Below are 25913 nucleotides of genomic sequence, written 5' to 3' on the forward strand. Positions count from 1 at the left end.
TGTTTCCAAAACTGTGTTTCTAAAACTGCTTGCATGTATCTATATCTCCCTCCCTCCCTCCCTCCTTCCTTCCTTCCTGGTTTGAAATGCACCTAGCATAAGCGCTCTTCTTTTCTAAATGGCACAATTCTTGCCATTCTTTCACATGTCTGTGTTAACCTGAAAGATTACCATAAACCTGTTGAGGTTATTAACCTACAAGCTCAGCTGGAAAGTATAGCACCAAGCAGTGAATAAAGAATAGCAGATACTATTCCGGCGTCTCAGCTCTTGGATTTACATTCTGTTCCCTGTGCATCCTCTAACTAATTCCCATTCTTTAGCCAGATCTTTCCATCTTCCTGTGTAGCATCTGACAATTGGCTGAAATAAGTTCACACTTGAAAGTAGTCTGGGGAAGTTATTCTAATTCTTGGCTTTACTGCTTCCTTTAGGCCTGTTTAACTGAAGGGATGATTCTGCACAGTTATGGGATGTTGCTGCCTTGCGGCGTAGACCAGTTCCGTGGCACGGAGTATGTGTGTTGCCCTCAGACCAAAATTGTAGACGAAGCTCTCTCTAAAGAGGAGGAGGAAGAGGATGAAGAGGAGGAGGAGGATGAAGATGAGGATGATAACAAGAGGTAGCAATGAGCAGGATCGAATATCTGTTTTATCAACATTGTTTTCCATGCTGGGTGCAGCAGAAAGTGGGGGGGAGGTGATTTTAGTTAAGTAAAAATGGCGTGGTTCATCTGCCATTTTTCTGCCCCCTAGAATGAGGCAACTGGAGTCTTTCAAGAGTAGTGTCATGTTCATCGTTTCAATGTTCTGTATACATCGTAACGTTTCGCATGTCACTTTTCTAACCCGTGTTTGCGGGTTGGAAATTTCCAGCCGTGCCAGGCTGTAATCTTCTTACTGCAACTGTGGAATGTATGTTTGGGTTAGTGACTCTGTTCAAGGTTACTTTCTCAGGCCGATGTGGGTGACGGTTGCTAACACCTGGGAGGGGGTGGTTGCTAGGAGGGAGGAGGGGCGGGGCTGGTTTTGAAGCGAGGGTTTTTAGTTTGTATTTGGCGCGCTTTTGCTCATTCTCAGCTTTCTTTGTATTTGCATACTATTCTTTCAATAAATCAGTTTTCATTAAGAACCTGCTTGTGAGGCTGAGTATGTCAGAATAGGCAATCATTACAAGTAGTTTGTATGCACTGTTGTCTCCTAGAACAGGAAGTGGGGCTAATGGTGTCTGGACTACCATGACCAGCGTCTTGTTTCAAAAGATACCATTCAGGAAATCTGCAGCTCAGTTCATTTTATGGGAAAAACATTCTTAGAATCTGTCCCCTCTTTGTTATTTTCTGGATTCATCTGTTATCTCTTGTGAGTGTGTTAAAGAAAATGGGCTGAAATATGCTACTTAATTGTTAGCTGCTATATATCCATGGAATTTCAGTTCATATTATAAAAGTCAATTTTGGCATGATGGTTTAAAAAGTCACGGGCTCTAATAGGTAATATAGAGGTTATCAAGCCAGTGTTTTATTTGCAGTCAAGATCTCTGTACTTGTCTCCCAGGGCATTTAAAAATTTGGGAGAAAAATTGTTGCCTTTTGTCTGTCAGTTCTCATTCTGTCCCTCCTAGTGAACTGCCTACTGAAGCCGATGCAGATGATTTCACAGTAGGAGTCATGGAGATGAATGAGGAGGATGAGGAGGAACAAGAAGAAAATGAAGAAGAAGTGGTAGTAGACCAGGATTATTATTATGATAGCTATAAAGATTACAACGAGGAGCCTCCGTCGGAACCAAGCAATGAAAGATCTTTCTCTGAGAAGGAAATCATCAGTGATGTGAAAGGTAAACAGCCACATTGCAGCTTTACTCTGCTTTTGTCTGTTGCAACAGTTATCAGCTGATCGTGGTGATCCATAGGTTGCCTTTCCAGTTTTCCCTTTTGGAATGTTTAATCTTCAAGTAGGTCAGCAGATAAAAAGCTTACATGCTATTTACTGATTTTAGTTAAGTAAAAATGGCATGGTTCATCTGCCATTTTTTTCCCCCCTAGAATGAGGCAACTGGAGTCTTTCAAGAGTAGTTTGTATGCACGGTTGTCTTCTAGAACAGGAAGTGGGGCTAATGGTGTCTGGACTACCATGACCAGCTTCTTGTTTCAAAAGATACCATTCAGGAAATCTGTAGCTCAGTTCATTTTATGGGAAACCTTTCCTGCTTTGGAGGCAGGTGACTTATAGTGCCTGCTGCCCAAAATAGTCATTATCAACTCAGGATAAGTGCCCTTTCCTAGGGCAGTATAGAAATATATTTGTTCAGCCCAGTGTTTGCAGAAATGTTACAAAGTGGTTCACGTGAATAGCCATTATCGGAGCAACAAGGTGTTCGGATTTCCTCTGTAAAAGGAGCATTAGGAAGCCAATAGGTCCAATAATTGATATACCCCTTTCTGTTCTAAAACTAATCTAGCAGGTAGCAGTGGCGCTTCCAAAATAACTACCCTTAATAGAGTGAGCGCTGCTGCTTTTCAACAAACACTTGCAGCTTTTGTAAATAACATTCGGATAAAGCCACTGCATGACATACTGTTCTCCATCAGTGTCCACAAAGAACAAAGTCATGCTGAACTGCAACTCACAGGTTAGCTGTTCTTTTATAGAGCAGGTAAAGCTCCTTTGGTTGTGTCGCCTGCAGGTAACTTCAGCTGTTGAATGCAGCTGAAGTTATATATGTGTGGGGCCAAGTAGGATGCGTTTGTTGTAATGTATAGAATTGTCTGTGCACTGGTTACTCTTCATTCCTTCAGAATTTCAAATTGTGCTGCTGACGCATTCTTCCGTTCAAAACTGCAGTTCATTAAACCTGCAAAAGCTGTATTTGCTGACTTAAGTAGCGGTTTTAATCAATGCTTCCTAGAGCCCTTTGAATGCAGTTGAGTTAACACATTATGACTGCTTCTGACACTTAAAATAATACTTGTGGTTTCTCGGTGTAGTTACATTCTGATCCCATAATTGCATGGTTTTCTAAAAAAAAAAAAAAAACAATTGCTGGAGGATAGGGAGTTTTGAAAATGAAAACCTAAGTTTGGGAACTTAGGTGGTTGAAGGGATTCCTCTTTCACCCACTCTCTCCTAGTTGGGAATAAACCCGAAATAATTGTCAGGCAATCTGTCCTTCTGCATTAAAATGTTTTGTGTGGGAACTGAATGGATACGTTGAAGCAGTTGCCAGTGTAATTGCACATGGAGCTGTCTTGCCCCAGTGCTGCTCCACTATCTACTCTTCCACCCTAACTTTTTAAGAAGTAAAGCAGGTCATGTTGAGTGAGAACTAGAGCTCACCGGGACTAAGTTGGCCCCAGCAGTGGTCTGATAAGAGAAAGCCCATCAAGGCTTTCTGCAGGGCCCCAGGTGAATGTCAACCAGGACTGACCTAAAGCCATCGTTGATGTTGAACTAGATTAGCAAAGCTGTGCTTGCCACCAGCTGATCCTTTAACCATCTCCACACAGCTGTCTGCTCCCAGGAGGCGATGACAGGTCCCTGCTGGGCTGTGATGCCTCGTTGGTACTTCGACATATACAAGAAAAAGTGCATTCGCTTTATATATGGAGGCTGCGGAGGCAACAGAAACAATTTTGAGTCAGAGGAGTATTGTATGGCTGTGTGTAAAAAGATGAGTAAGTTTGGCCTCCCACTGGTCCTCTTGCAGCAAGCTGTTGTCCTGTCTGTCTTCTCCTCCTTGACTAGGTCAAAGGAAGAATGTGTGTAGCTTTGTCCTATAGATCCTGGTGTCTGTTCCACAGTAGTTCCTCCATTGTCTTTGTGCTGCCTTAGATTTTAGGCTCAGCTTCTGCTTCTGCAGCCAGAGAAGTCTTCCTTTTTTCTCACACCCTTGTCTGCCTCTCCATCTATGCAGTGGCTTGGCAAATCCTCTTCTGGATTCCATGGTAGTGGGTTGGGGTTTTCGCTTAGGGCCACACTGCTGTCACCATTTAGCCCCTTTTCTTGATTCCTTCTCATGGGATTCAGGCGTCTCTTCAACCATTTTCTTCATGGTTTGGCCTCTAGAATAGCTTTTTCCTAGTGTTCTTTTTTCAAACGCAAGGCTCTGCTTCATATTTCTGATATCGGAAATATGGTCCACAGCCTCATGGTTGTATCTGATCGTCTGAGGCTTTTTCTACCATTTTTGCTGACTGTTAAAATAAGACTTCCCCACCAAGAGTCAGCTTACTGTTACTTATTGTTATTATCACTACTTAGATGATGTATAGACTGCTTCAGCATGAGGGTTCTAAGTGGCATACATTGGAACATCAGCAACAAAATTACTTGTGCAAATCAATGCAAAACAATACATTAAATATGTAATATATAAAATAACAGTTTAATGGAAACAACCTACATTCATAGCAATCCATCTCTGAAAGCTTCCTCAAGTCACTGTCCTTCAGAAGGCCATTGTTGATTCCAAGCACTTCCATTTTGGCTGTTTTAGAGCCCCTCCCTCCCTCCCTCCCTAGGGGGGTGCTTTCTATTGCTTGGCACTTGTCTATACAGCCATAATCTTGTGTACAAAATGGGTTCTGTGCAAATGCTTTTGATTGGATTGAACTGATAGCAGTGATGAGATTAAAAACTGGCTGTCAGGAACTTGGGGGACAAAAGTTCATCCCACCCCAGAAGGATTTGGGGGCAGAATTTGGAGCCTCTGCATCAAAGCTTGATTCCGACACATTGAACCACATACAACAAATCTAGATAACAGAGAGATAATGCAGGGTTTGTCATCTTCCTCAACTCTTTTTCACCTTGGAGTAAAAGGATTGTCCATTCAATCACCAGGTCAGGATTGCCATTTGGGGCTTGATCCAGAGTATCGTGCAAAAAGCACTCTGCTCATTACTATGAGTGCAGCTCAAATGTTTCCTCTACCTGAAAGCAGATCAATTTGAATGAAATTAGTTGACCTAAAAAAAAAGCGCAGATTAATCTGTGGGATCTGGATTTGTACCGAGTCCCTTCTTACATTAAATTCTAATCCATGTTTTTTTTTACCCTGATCGTTAGTTATGATTCCCATTTTCCTAAAACATTAGTAGCCCATCATTTTTGCTACCTCTCTGCAAGGCAGCGAAACAAATAAAAAATATTTAAACTATATTTAAATACCTGAACTGTATTTTAGAAGGTGAGGAGGAGAAAAACCCAAGTTAGTAAAAGGGATGTTTTTCTGCTGCTGAAAAGAAACAAGGGAAGCCAGACCCTGGAATGGAAGAGTTCGGGGGCTGTTGCTGCAGAGAAAAATCCCAGTGCTGGTCACTGCTGTTTGCATTCAGACGGCATTAACGCAGCAGGTAGGACCTTTGATCTTGGCTCTGAAGTAGGTTTGCATGGCAGATAGGAGCCTCTCAGAGAGCTGGAATCTGAAGAGTGTTATGGTTCTTGATGCTAATTACTCTGAATGCCTTCACACCATGCACACCTATTATAAGCTGGCCAAGGGGTAAGCAAATTGCACAGAGCCTTCCCTGAAGGATGGCATAGATTGGCCCGTTGACATAGAAATCTGTTTTGCTGTGCCTTTTTTTTGCCTTGCTGCACCACGGTGTGTGTGTGTGTGTGTGTTAGTCCGTCACCTGATAAGGCTGATAGGAACAAGTGAAGCCTGAAATAGAAAATTTCTTAAGGATTGAACAATCCAGCCATTTCATTTCCTTTTGCAGGGGGAGGGTGTCATTTTATTGGCTAGCACTCGCATGCAGTTTGCAGCAGTGGCCATCAGGAGAAGCAGGAGAGCTGCATTCTCAGCAGTCCTTACCATTAACTGATCCTTCTTCAAGACTGACTACCGCTGGAGAGTGGGAAAGATCTGGGGGCACCAAATTTAGCTTGCAGCTTAAAGTGCTTCAGAAAGCTGGCATTTGGCTGAAGCCAAAAGGGAGTTCCAAAGAGGAAGGTTAGAACATTCTTCTCAGATTGGTGGGAATCAGTGTTTTCCTTGCCACATCAAACAATCAAAACCAGAAGCAACTACTTAAGCCAGAACTAGTAACCTAGCGAGTCCCTCACTTTTGTCATCTTCCTAGTTCCCCCGACTCCTCTGCCCACTGATGATGTAGATGTCTACTTTGAAACACCAGCTGACGACAATGAGCATGCCCATTTCCAGAAAGCAAAAGAGCAGCTAGAGATTCGACATCGTAACCGCATGGACCGGGTGAGTCTCTCCTAAGCTGTGCTGCAGTTCCTCCTGGGCAACTTGGCAGCCTTGTGGTTAATCCTCCTGCTTTCTTGTCATCAATTTCATTCATTGCTTTTCAGTTGAGCCAAGCTTTTAAAAAAGCTTTTTTTTTTTTTGCGGGGGGCGGGATTTTTTTTTTTTGTTCTTTAGTAGTAAAAACCATAAACTTCCTAAGTTGGTTTGCAAGCTTAAATTGGAAACATTTAGCCATCTTAGACATTCTGACGAATGTTATGGAAGGTGCTCCAGAAAGTGTATGGAAAAAGGGTGTTTGAATACCAAAGCAGAGTTGCTGCACTACATTGTCCTTAGCCAAACCAGCCTACGTGAACCAGGTTTCGAATCTTTCCACACTCTTTAGGTAAAGAAGGAATGGGAAGAAGCAGAGTTCCAAGCCAAGAACCTTCCAAAGGCAGAGAGGCAGGCCCTGATGCAGGTAAGTCACAGCATCTCAGAAATGAATGAGCCTATTCCTAGAACGTAAAAACATTTTATAATCTGTGACAGGAGGCTTTGCAAGAATTGTTTACAATCCAACTGAGACTATGAAATTCAGTTTTCCCTTAACAGGTGTTGGGCCAAGGATGTGTGGTCTCATTAAGCTATTCTTTCATCCCTTTTGTCTCTGACTCGGAAGGTGAAACCAGCCAGCAGTTTCAGCAGAAAATGTCACAGCTGGATTTTGGCAAGGCTGTGATGTGTCTGGCTAAAGATACAAAGTTTCTGCAAGTTTTTTTTTTAATACCTACCCTCTTGGTATAGTAGTGCTCTTTATTTTGACGCAAAACTGATCTTTCTGCAGTTCTGTTCCCAGATTTGCAGCAGTTGGAGGATTTCTGGAGTTCATAATGGATACATAATCTTATTTTCCCCCATCCTTGCCCCCAAATGAGTTTGGAGTAACGTGAGCAGACTTTTCTTTTTTGTTCAAGAAGAGAATCACACATAGTATCCGCTAGAATTTAACATTTAAAAATGCAGTGTTTCGTACAAGGTGAACAAGTACTCATGGGGCCAAGCCACTTATATTGAATATTGCCGTTTTGAGGGGCTTAAAACTGAGGTTTGGGATCCAAGAATGAAATAAAATACGAACGTGGAACTTAGTGTTATGGATTCACACATCTGCTTTGTCATAAACAGATTGTTTTGAACCAGTTCTCAAGCTGGTAGTCCTATCTGAATTCAGTGGCCGGCTCTCCTTGCAAAAACAAGACTGTATTTTGTATTTAGCATTAGGAATATCTATTATCCACTGTTGTTCCTTTGCCCCCGCGTTCATTTGCTGTATGTCATTAGTCTGGAACAAGACCGTAGCTGCATCTGAACCGAAATGCCCATCATGGACTTCACAGCTGTATTTCCCAAACAAAAATTAAGCAGCCGCAAAAGCTACTTTCTGTCATTTCACAGGTATTACGCGGTTGATGAATCTGAAAGCAGCTGTTTAGGGTGAAAGGAACTGACCTCTTTGTCACCAGCTAGTAAAGATGCCTTCAATGTCACCCTTCTACAGCGATTCCAGACGATGGCCAAGTCACTCGAGAAGGAAGCTGCCAGTGAAAAACAGCAACTTGTAGAAACTCACCTTGCTCGCGTAGAAGCCATGCTGGATGAACGCCATCGCATCACCCTGGAAAATTACCTGGTTGCTCTGCAGACTGACCCCCCACGGGTACTGTACCCCATAGGATGCTTCGCTGTCAGGCAGAAGTGAAAAAGTGGTTGGGGATGTGGTGAGAGAGGTGCTGCTGGAGATGCTGCGAAGGGAGCCTTCTAGATGCAGTATTAGTACAATGGGTGTTGCATAACAGTTGGGCAAGAACGGCTAAATTTAACTCGGGATGTGACCAAACGGCCTGAGTTTGGCTTAGGACTGTCTACTCTGTTTTGTCTTGCTTACTGTGACATCCTCTTCATTGAAGAGGGCAGGGCGATGTTCAGTCTCCCACGCAGAAAAAAACTTGGGAACACTTTCCTTTTATCTGGCTTACCTTCTGCAGCCCCACCGTATCCTCCAAGCCTTGAAACGTTATGTCCGTGCTGAGAACAAAGACAGACTGCACACAATCCATCATTACCAGCATGTTTTGGCTGTGGATCCTGAAAAGGCTGCACAGATGAAATCGCAGGTATAAAGAAATTCCTTTGAAGTGCTTAAGCTAATATTTTATAAGCCCGTGCCTAGCCTCACAGCATCTGTCCCAGTTCAGTGTGAATTCAAGAGGATATCTGGAATGTTTCGCTTACCAACATCAGTAAATACTCGCTCTCTGGGGGAGGAGTGACGTTCTTCTAGAACACCCACCCTGCTCTGTGTTGCAGTTCCTCTTCTTCTGTCTTAAATGTGCAAATTTTGAACTGGCTTAGACATCATAATAACCTGTAGCTTATAATAATATGAAGGATGTGCAGTAAATCTGCACTCTGGTGTAGCCATGAGAACGATTGCAAGGTTTTGTTTGCATGTTTTATGAAACTGAGCTTGTTGCATCATATAAAGGATTTATATTAACTATAGCTTGTTTGAAACAAACCAAATTCAGAGCATGATTCACCAAATCATAGAAGCATAACTGCTGTTCAAGGTTTGGGTGTAGTACTAACCTTGATCAATCAAAAACGGGAACAAATCTCTCACCTGCCATAGCAGAGGAGAGAAGAATTCCCATCTGCCATTATTACCAACGTAATTTAAGTGCTAAGAAGAGCATGCTGGCATTATTACTTATCTACCTGAGGTTTTCATGATTAAGAATCAAGTTTTTGTCATTACAGGTAGTCCTTGCTTACCAACCACTCGTTCAACAACTGTTCAAAGTTACAACAGTGTTGATTGAGGAGACTCATGGCTGGTCCTTGAAGTTCTGGCCATCGCAGCGACCCTGCAGTCACATGGTCCTGATTTGAACGCTTGGCGACCGGCGTGCATTTACAACAGTCGCAATGTCCTGTCGTCACATGATCACCATTTGCGACCTTCACAGCCAGCTTCCCACAAGCAAAGTCAGTGGGGAAGCTGGCAGGAAGTCGCAAGTTGCAGTTACGTGACATCACACTTAATGACCGGTGATTTGCTTAATGACTGCAGCCAGAAGTGATGCTGTAATTTGGTGTGGTCACATGATGTTTCACTTTATGACCACGTTGCTTAGTGATGGAGTTGCCAGTTCCAATTGTGGTTGGTAAATGAGGACTACCTGTATTTCTGGTGTAGGAATATGAACAAAAGAAAAAATCCTTGTAACAGTTTATTAATTTTCAGGGCATTGCTACATTCCCAGTTTTAAATGTATTTTCAACCGGGAATGACTCATCCATGACTGAGAAGGTAGAAGGAGGAAATGCGAAAGGTCTTAGCAAGATTATAGCCAATTGCTAGCTGTAAGTTTGGTATCTTATTGCTAGATGCACCACATGGAGGTTTCCCAGTCAACAAGAACTGCCATATCTTATAAGTAATCACATTATGTTAAATTCAGTCATTCGCCTGATTTGCAAGCAGGAATTTACCAATTTCATTCAGCAGAACAGAAAATACCACTCTTTAGTCCTACATGCTAAAATCACCACACTGCAATAAATAATAAGCAATACAAATTGCTGCAAAGGCCACATTTTGCATCCAAATGAGATGAATCTTTTTCTTCAGTCTTTTTGACTACTGGAACCTTTCATTATTCATAATGTAGAACATACTCAAGGAAGAGGGCTTGAATTTTATTTTATGGGAAGGTAGAATATCCATCTTCATGCAGCAGTTTTGGCCTTTTGGTTGTTCTGCTATAAATCTGCAAAATATATTTCTAAAAATTCTTTAATTCATTGTTCAGGCTGCAATACTGATCAATTGATTAAAAATATTGATACCAGTCCGATGTTCCTTTGACTGGTATCAATATCCCTGGTCAATTAATCAGTATGATTATATCTTTTATAAGGATCTTTGAAAGGACATCATAATCCATATTTTGCTAAGTGCACCTTGGAGAACAGACAAATTTTACACCCACTTTTTACTTTCAGGCTCAAACTGCAAAACCACCCACACGATAGCCAAATTTATTGTTGCAACAATTAGAACAAGGCAACAATTAACATCAAACACAATGTGGCAATCTTTTCTCTTTCCTTTTGTTTTCACTGGCTGATTTTATATGTTTCTATTGCTGATCACGAGGCTAGAAACCAGGAGACTGTGAGTTGTCGCCCTGCCTTAGGCATGAAAGCTGGCTGGGTGAATCTGGGCCAGTCATACTCTCTCAGCCCAACTCACTTCATAGGGTTGTTTTTGTGGGGAAAATAGGAGGAGGAAGGAGAGTTAGGTATGTTCCCTGCCTTGAGTTATTTGTAAAAATAATAAAGGTGGGATAAAAAAATCTAAAAAAAAAAAGATTTGATTTGGTATTTTAAATTTGTGTGCATTCAGTCAATCCATTAGATGAACAGGTGTCACTTAAAAAAATTAAATTGCTTCCATCTTTTCCTTTAAACAAATATCTGGCAGGTCTCTTCAGCAAATTACTGTTCTTACAGTTTAGCCAGTCCAGGTTTATACATTTCCTACCTAATCAGAGATACATCATGGGAAAAGGTGGCGATAGATGCCTCTCATGCTGTGGTCAAGAAGACTGCATGTGCCTTGAAATTACTACGGGTTGAGTTCTGACTTGAAGACTACTACTAATACTAAAACCACCACCACTACAGCCGCTGTACAATCAAGTCTGTATATTGTGCTAATTTGTAGCACCCTCTGCAGGCCAGATGTAGAGTGAAAATAAATTTAAGATGGGAAGGCTGAGCTGTGGCTCCATAGAAAACAGGAATCCAGTTTGTGTGGTCAGGAAACCACACCTAAGGTCCATATCCCAGCAAATCTCTCAGAAGAACTGCCACAGCTTCTTTTCTTAATAGGCTGCTTCAGCCTCTGGTCTGAATGTCTCTTGAAAGCAATAGGCTGCTTTTGAATCCCGTATTATGTGGTGAAGCTAAATACTGCTCCATGCGTAATCAGAGCTTGAGCGTAATTCCCAGATCAGCAGATGGACACAGAAGTGTATTTTTAGAGGGTTTTCTTTCTCTTCCTTGGAAGGATAATTATTGTTTGGTCTGGAAGAAATCTCAGGCCAGTTCTCAACTGGGCAAACAAAACATTTCAGGATAATATCTGAAAAAGGAAAAGTTGGGTTTATTGAATTCCCACATACATTTGTGTATTGTTGCTAATTCTGGAACCAAGTCTTCAATTCTTAAAAAAATAGTTAAAAGTTTTGTTGCAGGCAGAGAGCTGCTAGTCTCAGTAATGTGTCTATTATGCCTCAGTGCCTTTGACCACACACACACACACACACACACACACTATCTACCTTACGGTGGGCAAAAAATCAATGATTGTGAAAATTAAAATACAGTTTCTTCAAAGCTGATGAAATATTAAGAGTGCATGTTAAACTGGAGTCCCACTGCAGCAAAACATGTTGAAGCTGTTAGCTTTGTTGGTTCAAATTAAATAGAAGCTCTGTACAGGTAGTCCTCGCTTAACGACCACAATTGAGACCAGAATTTCCGTTGCTAAGCAAATCAGTCATTAAGTGAATCCAACCTGATTTTATGACCTTTTTGCAACAGTCATCAAGTGAATCACCGCATCATTAGGTGAACCATGTGGTCATTAAGTGAATCATGTGATTTCCCCATTGATTTTGCTTGCCAGAAGCTGGCCGGGAAGGTTGAAAATGGCAGTCGCACGACCACGATGGCCATAAATGCAAACTGGTTGCCAAAAGCCCAAATTGTGATCATGTGACCGTGAGGATGCCGTGACGGTTGTAAATGTGAGCCCTGGTTTTAAGTCAGTTTTTTCAGCACTGTCGTATGTCTGAACCATCACTAAATGAATGGTCATTAAGTGAGGAATACCTGTATATGGAAGAACTACCTTTTTATGTATAGAAGTTATAATGTGGTTCCTACCACTCTAGAGGCATGAATATATTGTTTTAATCTACATAGTGCAGATGCACACATTGCTTGAACTTTGCCCTTTGTTGAAAGGTGATGACACATCTCCATGTGATAGAGGAGAGGATGAATCAAAGTTTATCCCTGCTGTACAAAGTACCATATGTGGCCGAAGAAATCCAGAATGAGATTGGTGAGTGTTCGTGACCTATTTGACCCTTTGCCTAGGCTAGCTAGTGAAAATGCCTAAGCTTGGAAATAGAAATAGGCAGTGAAGGAAGCTTAATTTCAGGGAATGAAATAGCTTCTCCCCACCCTGATGGCCCTACAAACCCATGGCTGTAAAGGACCTAATTGCCCCCTTTTCTAAACCCCTTTGCCTTTCTTATAATCAGCACTGGAAGCCTGATTATTGCAAGCATTGTGTGTTTCTCCACAGCAAAATATAGGACAATTGAAGCAGAACTGGGCTTGCTCAACCTCAGTTAGACTATGACAGGGTTTCTCAACCAGGGTTCCGTGAGAGGTCACTAGGGCTTCCCTGGGAGATCACGGTTTATTTAAAAAATCATTTCAATTGCGGGCAACTTCACATTAAAGAGGTAAGTTTCATTCTTTATGTTTAGTTTAAGAACACTGTTGATGCACATATACAGGACTACCCATGAAACAAATAGAATTGTTTTGTAACATCTGGCCTATATTTGAGCCTGAGTGGGCAGGGATTCCCCGAGGCCTGAGAAATGTTTCAAAGGTTCCTCCAGGGTCAAAAGGTTGAGAAAGGCTGGACTCTGACAACAGTGTGGCCAGGCCACCTTCATGAAGAAATAGATGAGCGTTGTTCCCCTCGCCCTCCTGCAGAGAAAGTAGAGACAATGTCAGGAGGCAGGGTTTCTCTTGTCAGCCTCCATTCTCCTCTGACACAGTCCATTTCATTAGATTAGCTAGTGTTGGGTCTGCTCCTGAGATCTTTCCCCAGCCCTGTCAACCCTTTGCATGCTGTTTTTTAATGAAAGGAAGGTAATATTCTTAATAGATTGGAAAAAATGACATTCAAGAAGTAAAGGTGTTGGCTGGCTGGCTGGCAGGCAGGCAGGAGCTGTGTAGCTATGAAGTGTCTCCTGGAGTTGTGGGTGCTCTATTACTGGAGATTTTCAAGCAAAGGTTGGCAGCTATTTAACTGAAACCCGTCTGGAGTCATCTGAAGTCAGGCGGCCTCTAAATTTAATAAATAAGTCTGGGATGGTATGATGACTCCTGCCCTGGACAGAGCGTTAGGTTAGACCTCTAAAATCCCTTCCAACCCTAAGGTTCTATGATTACCTGGCCCTACGGAGATTTTCCCCTTGTTGCTCCCTTACAGATGAGCTCCTTCAAGAACAGCGAACTGATATGGACCAGTTTACTTCTTCCATCTCCGAATCCCAGGTGGATGTCCACGTGAGCTCCGAAGAAAGTGAAGAGTCCCCTCTCTTTGATGGTAAACCTTTCCGTCCATTCCAGGTGAAAACTTTCCCAGCTTCTTCAAAAAGTGAAGGTATGTGAAAATTACAGTGCAGTGCTGTATCTGGCCTGAACCAGTCGGAGCCCAGCTACCTAGCATAATAACCTTGGTGTCAGCTTTGTTCTGGACAAGCCTTTTGCCAGAGCTTTTCGGAATAATTTGAGACGAAAGACCACTTGGTGATGAGATGTTTGATCTTAGCATTCTGGCTTGATTCATGCAGGTGGCCATTCTCATGTTATCCCCATTTATGCCATGTCTAGCTCGCTTGTGAATTACTTCCTGTTTTCATACCCTAAAACTCAGAGTGATAACTCAGTTTCATCCGCTGACAGCGCTACAAGCTTACTATAAGTATCTTTTCCGTGTTTCCTGGGGTTCATATGTTGGGATGGCGGAAAAGAATCCTGAACCTGCATTTAATCTCTAATGTAAATGTTGTCGAGAATCTAAATCAGAAATTGCACACGAGCCTTTTTCTTTCCTCCCCTCTTAATCCCCTTTCTCTCTGCTATTTCTTTTGTTTTTGTTCTTATTTTCCCCTTCTGCTATAGATTCTCAGCCGGATTTGTACCATCCAGCGAAAAAAGGTTGGTTCTACCCTGGTCCCTTTTAAATGCCTTCTATCATACCCTTCCGCTTTTTAGTGTATTTTAATCCTTTTTAATTTTAGTTTCATAATATCAGCTCCATCTCCTTCCCTCCCTCTCTCCTGCTTATATAGTCAAGGCTGCATTAGCTGTCTTTTATGCAGTATGAGTCAATTTGGTGGCCTCTGAGCTGTTAGTGATCACCATGGTAAATGTCATTAGGCTGATACTATATAAGTAATTAATTTACGTGGAAAAATGATTAGAGCCGGCTGAAGTTTTAAAACAGCAATTTGGGATCATGTTATAGATGCCAGCTGAATTGGCTTAGAGGAGATACATGTAGATTGGTTTGGAGTAACCTGGTCTGCTCTAGATATTACCTCAGTCAGTATAACAAATGAAAAGGGATTATGGAGATCCCAGTTCAAAACACTTGAGTCATGAAGTTTTTCTTTTTAATCTCTGGTTTGGCAGTTTCAAGATTAAAATGTCGATTATATTACAGCAGCATTTCCCCCTCATCTGCTCCATGCGATAAAACTTTATTAGAATGGAAGTTTTTATAGGGGGGGGGGTTCAACTTAAGTTGTGCTGACATCTAGAAATTCTTCTGGAGGAAAAATTTCTGTAAGCCTGAACATAGTGATTCTCTCTAGAATTATGTAGATCTGTATAAAGTAACTTGGAATGGGGATTGGCAAATGTACAAGAAGCATTAGCTGTTATAAAAAGAAGGGTGCTGGACTTGCCAGAGTAAGATTTCAGCCTATCAGAAGTCATGATTAATGTTCTACCATTAGCTAGAAAGCTCTTCAGGAGTTCAGTGTTATTTGTCAAATGCTTGTAGATGAAAACACAGCCTATTGAGATACTCTGGGATTAGATACTCATGTGTGTCAGACTTCTCCATCCCATTATTCTTCATGGATTACAGCTCCTATAATTCCCAACCTAGTGAATGAATTGTAGTTAGCACACCTATAGGTTGGGAAAAGCTGGCCTGCAGTCTTGGATTCTTATGAGGGTGCTATAAGTGGCAATGTTTTCTTAGCTCCTCCTCTTCTTGATTTTACTGGATTCTGTTGGAGTCCCATGTCAGGGGATGTTTTAGTAACAAAAGGTACAACATAGCTATGGAGAAACTGAATCTTCTGAATATGATTTGTGTTACCAGTCAGAAATTATTGAGCTGACTTTCAATAATTTCAGCTGAGAATCTGCCAGATGTTGTTATAGAGCCATTTGATTCTAACAAATTCTTACTTGTGGCTAAGGATGATTAAGGAGACCAAGTAAGATCACAGGGCAGCCTAGCTTGCTCCTGAGAAATCTATAAGGTTAAAAAGTAATGTCAGTTGGCTCATTATTTGCTTCTAGATTAATTAGAAAATACCAAATTATTAAGATGAATGCAGTGTTCTTTCCCTCTGAAACTTGCCTGTTTCTGGCTTGAAAAACTGGGAGAAATCCATCCAACTGGCTGATAACAACGAGGATATTTTGCTGTTTACTTTAGCTGAATTGGTAGAGCTGGGGCATATTTCTTCTTGCTTTCTTCCCCTGATTTCTTTATAGCTTACTGCTGTTTCTTTCTTGGCATGTATGGTTTCTAAGAGCTTCCTCTCTGAGCTCCAGTCCAATAGGCCTGTTAAACTTGTCTAATGGTACCCATCTAGAGCCTTTGCAACAGCCAGATAAAGCATAAAGCTGAACGCCTAGGATTGATTGTTAGATGATGGTCTAGACTTTTTAGAACCTGGGAATCATTTGACTTTGGAAAAAAAATGTGGTCTACTATGGCAGCCTTGGAAAGCAAGCTGGGCAATTCCAAATATGTTTGGAAGCTGAAGGAGTCTTTCTTGAGAGATTTTAAAGGGAGAAGCAGTAAAAAAACAGATGTCCTTGAGATTGCTTTGGCACTTTAAAGGAATTTTAAAAAATGGGGAAGGGGGGATGCTTTTCCACAAAAGTACTGGATCAATCCTTCAGAGACAACACATGTCTAATATATGTTGGTTGATTGATGCCTTCGAGTCAGTTGCCAGTGCAACTGCCTGGAAAACCCCCCCCCCCACATTATCTATCTAGCTGTCTAGCTATCCCAGCCTTTCTCAACCTTTTGACCCTGGAGGAACCCTTGAAATATTTTTCAGGCCTCGGGGAACCCCTGCCCACTCAGGCTCAAATATAGGCCAGACGTTACAAAATGATTCTATTTGTTTCATGGGTAGGCCTGTAGATACGCATTAACAGTGTTCTTAAACTAAAAATAAAGAATGAAACTTACCTCTTTAATGTGAAGTTGCCTGAGTTTGAAATAATTTTTTAAATAAATTGTGATCTCGCAGGGAGCCCCTAGTGTCCTCTCACAGAACCCTAGGGTGCCATGGAACCCTGGTTGAGATACCCTGATCTACACACACACACACACACATACACATACACAAACACACCCTTTGCATTAGATGGAGCAGGGCTTTGATATTCATGACTGATGTGAAAATCTTGGATGGTTTGAAGATTGCGCCAACGTCTTCTGCTATTAATCTTGCACTAATTACGAGTGTTTGATTCTTCCATAATCATATGCAAGGCTTCAGTCAGACATAGGTGACTGATATCTAGAATGTTATTCTCTCCTCCCATGAAACTGATTCTGGACTTCATTCAGGCATGGAACAGAAACAAACTAAGCTTCCCCAGCAGGCAGCCTTTTTAGAATGGCTTCCAGACTTGTTCCTCAGGAAGATATGCAGGGTGCTGAAAGGGATGGTGCTAGTACTGCTGTGAAGACAGCAGAGTTTAACCCTAAAGGGTTGTATCCTGATTCCATAAGGGAGTTATACTTAGGGGTCCATACCTGGTTTTACTAAACTACAGCTTCTATAGAAAACCATATGGACTGTTAGTGGTCAGTAAGAAACTACCTGTATCCTTGAACCTTCTGAGAAGTCTTGTCATTTTCATCATGCAAATTGCTTAACAAGCCACTCACCATGGTCCATTGTTTGTTTCTCTAGCGTAACATTTGGTATCCCTGTAACATGTACATTAAAAAAGAAATCGCAATTCATAGATGAATCAACAGGCTGTGCACAGCCTGACAAAGGACTTTTGCTTTTGCTAGATCTCATATTTATTTACCACACGCATGATTTCTTTCTGCGCAGGCTCTGGCCTGGCCGATCTCGGTGGGCTGATTGGAGCAGAAGAGAAAATGATTAACAGCAAGAACAAACTGGATGAGAATGTGGTATGCCCTTTGTATTGGATTTGCATAGGAAAAACATGTGCCTGGAACTCCAGCTGTGTGGCTTGACCCTGTGCTTTTCTGTGTTTGCTCACTGTATTTACTACTCATATTATTGTGCCAGTACACAGCAGCCTTGCAATCTGTAAGTAGTGCATGTCTCTAATAGGTGTCAGTGACGGACGGAATGGAGTGCAAAGCTGGCAAAGTCACTGTCTTCATTATGGCAAGTCATATCACTATGAGTAGCTGTACAGACTCTCTGGTGCTCTGACAAAATGTTTCAACCATCAGTTGCAGGTTTTGGACAACTGTAATGAGAGAAATAAGCATTCCATAACTGTATGATGGTTGCATTCAGCCATCAACCTACGTCATAATAAAGTCTGTTTGGCTCTGGGTTAGTATGATTAGCACAATGTGCAAACCAGGTCTGTATGTTTGTACATGCCATCTGGCTCTTTGAAAGAAGACAGTGTCTTCAGAGCCATGTTGTTATAATCAGTCTGAGAACCAAAGCTAGGTTTATCTACTTGTCTGATAATGCTTCAGGAGAAGTGTAGAAGATCTACATTACATTGCAAGTGTTTGCCATCACATTTCATCTTAGGAGATGGGGTCAGGTGAACTTTGTGGAGAAGTCAAAGATACTGTTCCTCCTTGCTCTACCTTTGACATGTGCGGTGGTAGTCCACCTTGATGCAAGTGTGCATGCGGGATTACTTCCGTGACGGCTGCATGTTCATCATCACTTCGAAGGACTTCCTGCATATCATAACTAGGGCGCCTCCTTTTTTTGGAACCCTGATTAGTCAAGATCCATGCTCATTTGAAGGCATCCTTATGCCACAAGGTGTGCTAATGTGTACAGAATGCATGGCTACAGAATGCATAGCTATGGGGCAAAGTTGGGTTCTTTCTTATGCTCTTGGTAAGTGGATGGGGTGTTGAATTAACATGATGAATACCATTTTTGTGAAGACTTACACTTATCAGAATTTTGCTAACTCTGTGAAATTGTCAGTGGACTTCAAAGAGATATTCACTGAAGGTGACTTAGTATGTACTTGCAGAAGAGGCAGTCATTGGTGGCATCTATAAAAATTCATAGCCAGTATTACTCTTTCAGTTGTTAGCTCCTCATACAATTCCTTCATGATTCTTTTCAGGTTATTGATGAAACACTTGATGTGAAGGAAATGATTTTCAATCCTGAGCGAGTTGGTGGACTGATAGATGAACCGGTATGTGTGTCACCATCAACATAGGTTTACTGTTAGAGGGAACCAGATCCACCTTTTTGTGACCCCCCCCCTTTTTTTTTCCAGAAGGATGGTGTAGATTGCAAAGAGCAATACCCTCTGGAGTTTTCAATGAGAAAAATCATATTACGGGTCATCCAGGGCACATGTTAGTAGAAAGTGTTGTGTGCTTTGGAATTCTGCTCAGAGCAGGAGTGTCATCAGCTGTATCTAATATTTGTTGCAGCAGTTGAAAAGTGCCTCCTAAGCTTTACTGGTGTAAGTTTCCATGCCTTAGTCCCTCCACATTGTATTCTCCGTCTTGTAGAAAACCGACCGTGCCCTGCGTGAGGACTTCAGCTTCAGCAGCAGCGCTCTCATTGGCCTTCTGGTGATAGCAGTTGCCATAGCTACAGTTATAGTCATAAGCCTGGTGATGTTGAGGAAGAGGCAGTATGGAACCATCAGCCATGGAATTGTAGAGGTGAGAGGGGCCTAGAGATGCATCCGGTGAACATGGAGGGAGGTGGAGCACAGTAAGGCTACTGAAGAAAATATATTGAATCTTCGCTGGAGAATGGTATGATTGAAGGCACTTCTTTGCAAACATTGGGATTAAATGAAAGCACTGAGAATATTTTGGTTCTCATACACAGAGCCTATTTGAAAGTCTGAGCAACAGGAATCTGACCGGCAAAAATCAGTTCAGAAATGTGATCAATCACTATTGCGAGTCATTTCTTCAACTTGTCTAGCGTCCGTATGCAAAGAGCATGCAAACAGACATTGGGGTTATACTTCCTTCTGGCTTAGGGGTGCTAAACTTCTTGTGACAAATTCTATCTTAATCTCCAGAGTCTGGTGTCATTACAAAGACTTTTAGCTGCTCATAAATGATCTCTTGGCTGACTGTTGACTTTTTTTTTGGTAAAGGTTGACCCAATGCTAACTCCAGAGGAACGGCATCTGAACAAGATGCAGAACCACGGCTATGAGAATCCAACGTACAAATATCTGGAGCAGATGCAGATTTAAAGGGTGTTGAAAGTGTGGCATCCCTGACCAGCAAATGTTTAGGGGAGAAAGGGCCAAAATAGTCCATTGTTTTGGATCAACTACTGACCAACTGTTGCTTGAAGAGGACTTCATCTTACATTCAGAGTTCCTGGATCATTTAAGACTTAATTACTACTGTAGAGTTTCAATTTCCATTCTTTTAAATGGGTGAGGAAATGATAATATAACAATATATGATATATAAAACATAAATGGGAAAACGGATCTATTGCAGATATTTGAGATGTAATTTTTTTTCTTTTTTAAGAAACCTAATCTAATGAGAAGAAATTCCAGTGCTGTTGTATTGTCTGATAACAAGCTCTCTATATACATGAGAAATTATGTTTTATTTCTGATTTTCCACTTGTATATTCCAGGGTATTTGTACCAACCACATTGTATAAACAAGTAATTTAGTTACTCTTTGGTCATTCTGGCTTGCAGATTGATCCATCCTCCCTCCCTCCCTCCCTCCCTCCCTCCCTCCCTCCCTCCCTCCCTCCCTCCCTCCCTCCCTCCCTCCTTCCTTCCTTCCTTCCTTCCTTCCTTCCTTCCTTCCTTCCTTCCTTCCTTCCTTCCTTCCTTCCGTCTTTGTTCCCCAGAAGTCACAAAAATACAAATTAGGATTTCTGAGAAAGCAAACTTCATAAAAAACTATGGAAAACTTAAATACATTCTTCAATGCCAGTGACCTGTACAATTCTGCTGTGTGGCTTGGTTTTAAAAAATCTAGACCCTCTAAAGGTAAGGAGAGAAATTGCTTCTCTCATTTTAGGATCTTTTTAGTGGTATTACTTGGTCAAGATTTGAGCAAATTAGGATTGCACACCTGCCTTGCTTTCTGAACCCAGTCCTGCTATAGAGTTGGAAGCTTTTAAGTTAAAATTCAGCATAACTTCTCCCTTTTAGCCTTCGCCTAATGTAAGCAAATCCCTCTTGTTAATGTGTCCCCCCTCCATTCAGGATAACTCATGACCATGACAGGTTTGGAAGGCTGATAGGTCTTCCTAAGAAAGTTGGGTGAGACTGAGGCATGTGTACTTAAGCAGAGCCATTATCCTGCCTAGAAAAAGCCAGACCTTTGGAGAAGCAAAAGAAGAAAGAACGAAAGAGACGCTGCATCTTTGCTCACCATTGTAGGGTTGCAGGGTTATGAACCCCAGAGAAGAATTATATTTGAGAGACAGAGAAGAGGAGAGAATCACTGGGCAGTAAAGTGTCAGAAGAATTGCTCCATTAACCATCATGTATTTGTAATGCCTGTATAGTTGGTGTTAATCCTCACAGCATTTTTAAAAAAAATTCTTGGAGTTCTGATAACCTGTGTTGTATTCTTTTCTATTTTCTGTGAATTTTCTTTTAACTTCCACCCCATATAATTTCTCTTCCCACTATGCACAGATTTTCTTAACCTGCAGACTCCCTAGCATGGTCTGTGGGGAATGTAGAAAAGTTGGAAACTCATCAATAAACTCTTTAACTTCCAGACTGATTCCAGTATCTATCCCTATGTGCCTGATGGTCACTCATGTTCAAACTGGAGCTCTGGGAAACCCTTTAATTCACCTTTCCCCTAAAACTCAAGGGTGATGCGGAGTTTTCTTGGGTGCTTTTATCACGAGTCTCTTTCCATTGAGGGGTCTTCCTTGACCCTTTCATTAATCTCTTCTGTCTAGGCAATAGGAAAACATGTTTGGTATGATTATATATCCACCTTGTCTACCTGCTCTAGCTCGGATGTGTGTTTCTAGAATCACTTTGCACTTGAGTAGGTCAGTTGGAGAACAGGTTTGGTGGCACTGGATTAGAATCAAGGACAACCATGAGTTCTTGTTCTGCCTTAGGCCCAGAAGCCAGCTGGGTGACTTTGGGCCAGTCATTCACAGCCCTAGGAAATAAGCAATGGCAAACCACTTCCGAAAACATTGCCAAGAAAACTAATGGGGCTACCAGGAGTCCCATTAGTAGTGGAATGAAGTACAGCTGTTACAATCAGGTAGATAATCATCTTTATTCAGATGTTACCTTAGTGTTGTGGATAATCTCCTGCAAGCAAGATTAGACTTGGATGCCAAAGTTGCTTAGAAGACTAGACTGTATTCAGAGGGCTTTAGGATAGGTTAGAATGGCCTTGAAAGCAAATAGGAAGCCAATAAGGATTAGGGTTATCCTTCACCCTAACATGATGAAAACCAACCTATCCTTCATCAGATGCTCAAAGGGAAGGATCCCTGTATATCCAGAAGATGCTGTGAAGTTCTCTATTAGTATGGATGCACAGGAGTTGTTTTTTGTGATGCTTTTTAGGGTTTTTTTCCCCCCCTTGCCTAGAGGTAATTGACAACTGCAGAGCTACCCTGTGTGTTGAAGATACTCACAAATATTTGTTAATTCTAAAGGGATAAGCCCTGTTTTAACCTTCATTACATTTTACGTCCCAGCCTATTTGGGCTGAAATCGATTTTAAGAAATGTTCTTGCTCAATTCAGAGCCTAATATACTGTATCCTGTGATCGTGTCATGAAGTCCATAGTAAGCAATATCCCATACAGCTGCTGGATGCTTCAAAATTACTAACAGTTGTATAAAGCTTAGTTTTGTACCTTGTGAAAATAATCTTAGAGGAGGACATATAGATAGGATACCTTTAAAAAAAAACAAATTACAGAAAGAATGAGAAGGGTGAAGATGTTCCTCGGGTCTTATACAAGCTAGTATGAATTTATGACAAAGGTCTGAATGGGGCCTGGGAATACTGTACACCGGTGTCCAATATAGTTGGTGTAAAATTGGCTGTACATGTTTTTGTACATGTTCTATTCTTAGCTACCTCAGATGAAGTTTCCGAACCATTTTTCAACAAATCTTATGTGAGTCACATTGTAGGAACTTAACGTGCAGGACATTGTTGGCATGTCTTTGTTATGGATGAGGAAATGGTGGCCATCTTTTTAAAATGGATGTTACAGACCCTTCAACTATTTATCAAAATATAATTCAAGTGCTTATTTTGAACACAGTTCAGATTACATGCTCACTCCTGGTTTGTTGAAGCCTAATAACTTGTTTTGTGCACTGTGTTAAATTACACTGCTTTTGCTTGATTTTGACTTACCATTGTATATCCAACAAATCATGATTAAAAATTATGGTGCAATACAGTGCATACCTCCAGTCAATGCTTAAAAGGCTAAAATATCAGATGACTAGCCCTGAATAGGTCTCATATTTGGGTACTGTAAAGTTATTTGGTTTAAATTAAACCCATATCTGATGAAAAGGGGCATTTTATGTTGGACAGCAAAACTGACCCATTTGAGTTTTTAAACTTGATTGTTCCAATATATTTTTATTGTGATTTAAAAAAAAAAATTTGCTCAAAGACAAAGTTCTATAACTGTTTACCTATTTGTTAATGGACTGATCACAATATAAGAATCAGTAGCCAAAACTGACACTGTGCTTCCAACTATTGAATCTTCCTTGTCAATCTTTTGTTGTTGTTGTTAAAACTCTTGTTTCTGAGGGGTAAAGATTATTCTTCATCAGATTCATCAAAGAGCAGTATAGGAGTTGGTACTGTGTCATTATGGTTATGCTGCTGAATTTCAATAGCTGTATCTTCAGGGTTTTTCTCTGTCTTTTTAAAACTGCAGAAAAGTCAGTGTTCAGGTATCATTGGATTAAAGACAAAATGTGAATGAGCAATATCAAATCTTCTGCCCTCACAAGACTTTCCATTTCCACTGGTTGTTGATTACTGTTAGGCCACGAATAATAGATACTCTTCTAAAGATTAATCGACAAAATTGAATGCTGATACACCAACTGGTTGCTCTAGATGCAATTCAAGACATGAAGTCAGATAACCTATAGAATCCTAAACTGGTGGCCTCCTGTAATGGTCTGTGGGAATGACCTTGGGAGACAGGAGGAAGAGCCCTAGACTAGACAGCCATCATGCAAAAGGTAACTCGGTTCACAGAAGTGGGGGGTGAGGGAAGTGTTTCAGAAGGGACCCTCCCTAGTTTTCCAGAGAGTAAAAAGAGAGGAAAGGAGGACTACTTTCAGACTTGCAAGATTCTGTTAATGTAACCTTACAGTAAAGATAGAGCTAGTGTTCATGTCTGAACTAATTCGAAGGGCTTAAATCAATTTTGCAGGTCTGAAAGTATTCCTCTGCCTCTGTGGACTGAGATGCCTTTTGCATGATGGCTGTCTAGTCTGGCTCTTCTTCCTGTCTCCCAAGGTCATTCCCACATACCGTTACATCTCCTTTACTCCCTTGTGCCGATTACACCTAGAAGAATATATAACAATAGAGACATTTATCTACATGTTGCTTTACTTGGAATGGAAGAAAAGCTTCTGCAGTCCTCATGGGATGCAGCAATATCTAGGCATAAGAGAAGCTGTAGAGAATGGTAAAGAAGGGACTCAAAATCAATACAGTGCCACCTTTGCTCCTCTGCTGGGTTCAATCAGGAGTTTTAAAAGATTCAGTTTTTGCTTTCACTTTCCCACTTAACAGAGCTTCCCACGTTATGGCTTTTCAAAGCATGAGCTCCGAGTTCACCTTAGGCTTGGAGCTAATATGGAAAAGAGTGGGAAGATTCTGTTAAATGAAATAAAAGCTTTGCTGATGCTCCCAGCCCTTGCAAACCGGAGGGTATATGTTGGAATAAAACACTGGTCTTCATAAATCCAAACAGCACCAGGCTGTTCATATTGCAATCCTGTTTGTATTGCAGTAACATGCATCAGCTAGATTAATTATGACTGCAACTGCTTGTTTGAGCAGCTTTGAAACAGCTCATTGAAAGTCAATATATTGTTGAGGCACTGTCTCTAAAAGGAATCTCTACAAAGTTTGGTTTTGAAGCAGCTGATAGATGATCTCTGGATCCTGCAAAGTAGGTCAGTATGTGGAAATAAGCTATCAAAACTTATTTATCCTTTACTTGGTTAGCGAGGACAAATTTCAGCTATGGCACATCATTCCCTTTCGCAAGTCTAGTTATTTCTAATCAGTCTGGTTATTTCTAATATACATGTATGCTTGCCACCTTGAAAATGAGTTTTTGAAATCGTATTAAGTAGATTCCTAAAGCATGTTACTTGTGGCCAAGGCTAAATGTCTTCTTTCTTATTCCATCAATCAAGAACATTTGAAATCCTATTCTGTTTTGATCAAACGTTTTGGTACCTACTAATCCATCTCGAGGTGAACAGTTTATGCAGTCTTCTGTAGAAAAAGTTGATGTCTTAGATGGGACCATGAAGGGGATTCTTGAATGTGCTTTAAAAATGAAGCTCACTAGCCCACCATAAGTGATAGAAAGTTCCTTCCCTCCGTAAACATTTCCATCAAACATTTGATAACCCATTATACATTTTAGACAGCTTATCAGGAGTTAAATACCAACGGTACATTGTTTTATAAAAATTCTCTTTCTAATTATAATTTAAGTAAATTTCATACCTTTGTCCCACATATTCTCCCATTGTTCTAGCATAATATTGTATCCAAAATTTTTAGCCCATTTAATGATACAATCTTTAACATATTTGTCTTCTAAGTTCAATTGCAACAACATTTTACACATTTTCTTGATAAGATGCTCATCATTTGTACAAAGTTCCATTTCAAATTGTGTTTTTTTCCTGAACAAAATTACGTACTTAACCAAATTAAACCATTCTGACAATTGTGCATAATTAAACCAGTGACAAGTATCCTTCCATTTCTAGTTGTTCCCTTGTTTTAAGTTTAGGTATCCCTTCTTCAAAGGTCAGCAAATCTTCATATCTCAACCAGCTTGGTTTACCTGTCATTTCTCTTCTGAAAAAAGCTTCTTGAGGTGACAATCACATACGTACATTATGAGACAATATTGGTTTATATTTATTCCAAACCCTCAGTATGGCATGCCTAACAAAATGATTTTTAAAATCTTTATTAGCTTTAACTTTATCATACCACAAGTAGGCATGCCATCCAAATTGGAGATCATGTCTTTCTAATTCCAACAATTTTCTGTCCTTCAAATGGCTAAACTG

The 25913-nt window shown here is 40.9% G+C and overlaps 1 protein-coding gene across 7 annotated transcripts in view; it reads left to right on the plus strand.

Moving 5' to 3' along the window:
• Positions 1-20271, plus strand: part of APLP2 (amyloid beta precursor like protein 2) — a 50797-nt gene extending 30526 nt beyond the window's left edge. Inside the window, exons 5-18 of one of the 7 annotated variants that reach the window (XM_063311549.1) lie at positions 435-622; positions 1603-1838; positions 3508-3675; positions 6088-6218; positions 6604-6678; positions 7759-7917; positions 8246-8374; positions 12300-12399; positions 13570-13743; positions 14265-14300; positions 17474-17556; positions 18723-18797; positions 19123-19278; positions 19728-20271. In XM_063311549.1, coding sequence (XP_063167619.1) covers positions 435-622; positions 1603-1838; positions 3508-3675; positions 6088-6218; positions 6604-6678; positions 7759-7917; positions 8246-8374; positions 12300-12399; positions 13570-13743; positions 14265-14300; positions 17474-17556; positions 18723-18797; positions 19123-19278; positions 19728-19829 — 1812 coding nt within the window. In that variant the 3' untranslated portion in view covers positions 19830-20271. The remainder of the gene's footprint in view (positions 1-434; positions 623-1602; positions 1839-3507; positions 3676-6087; positions 6219-6603; positions 6679-7758; positions 7918-8245; positions 8375-12299; positions 12400-13569; positions 13744-14264; positions 14301-17473; positions 17557-18722; positions 18798-19122; positions 19279-19727) is intronic. The other 6 variants (XM_063311550.1, XM_063311551.1, XM_063311553.1 and 3 more) reach the window with 6 other exon arrangements.
• Positions 20272-25913: the final 5642 nt, after the last annotated feature.

The sequence above is a fragment of the Candoia aspera genome, chromosome 9, assembly GCF_035149785.1.
Source record: "Candoia aspera isolate rCanAsp1 chromosome 9, rCanAsp1.hap2, whole genome shotgun sequence".
NCBI lineage: Eukaryota > Metazoa > Chordata > Lepidosauria > Squamata > Boidae > Candoia > Candoia aspera.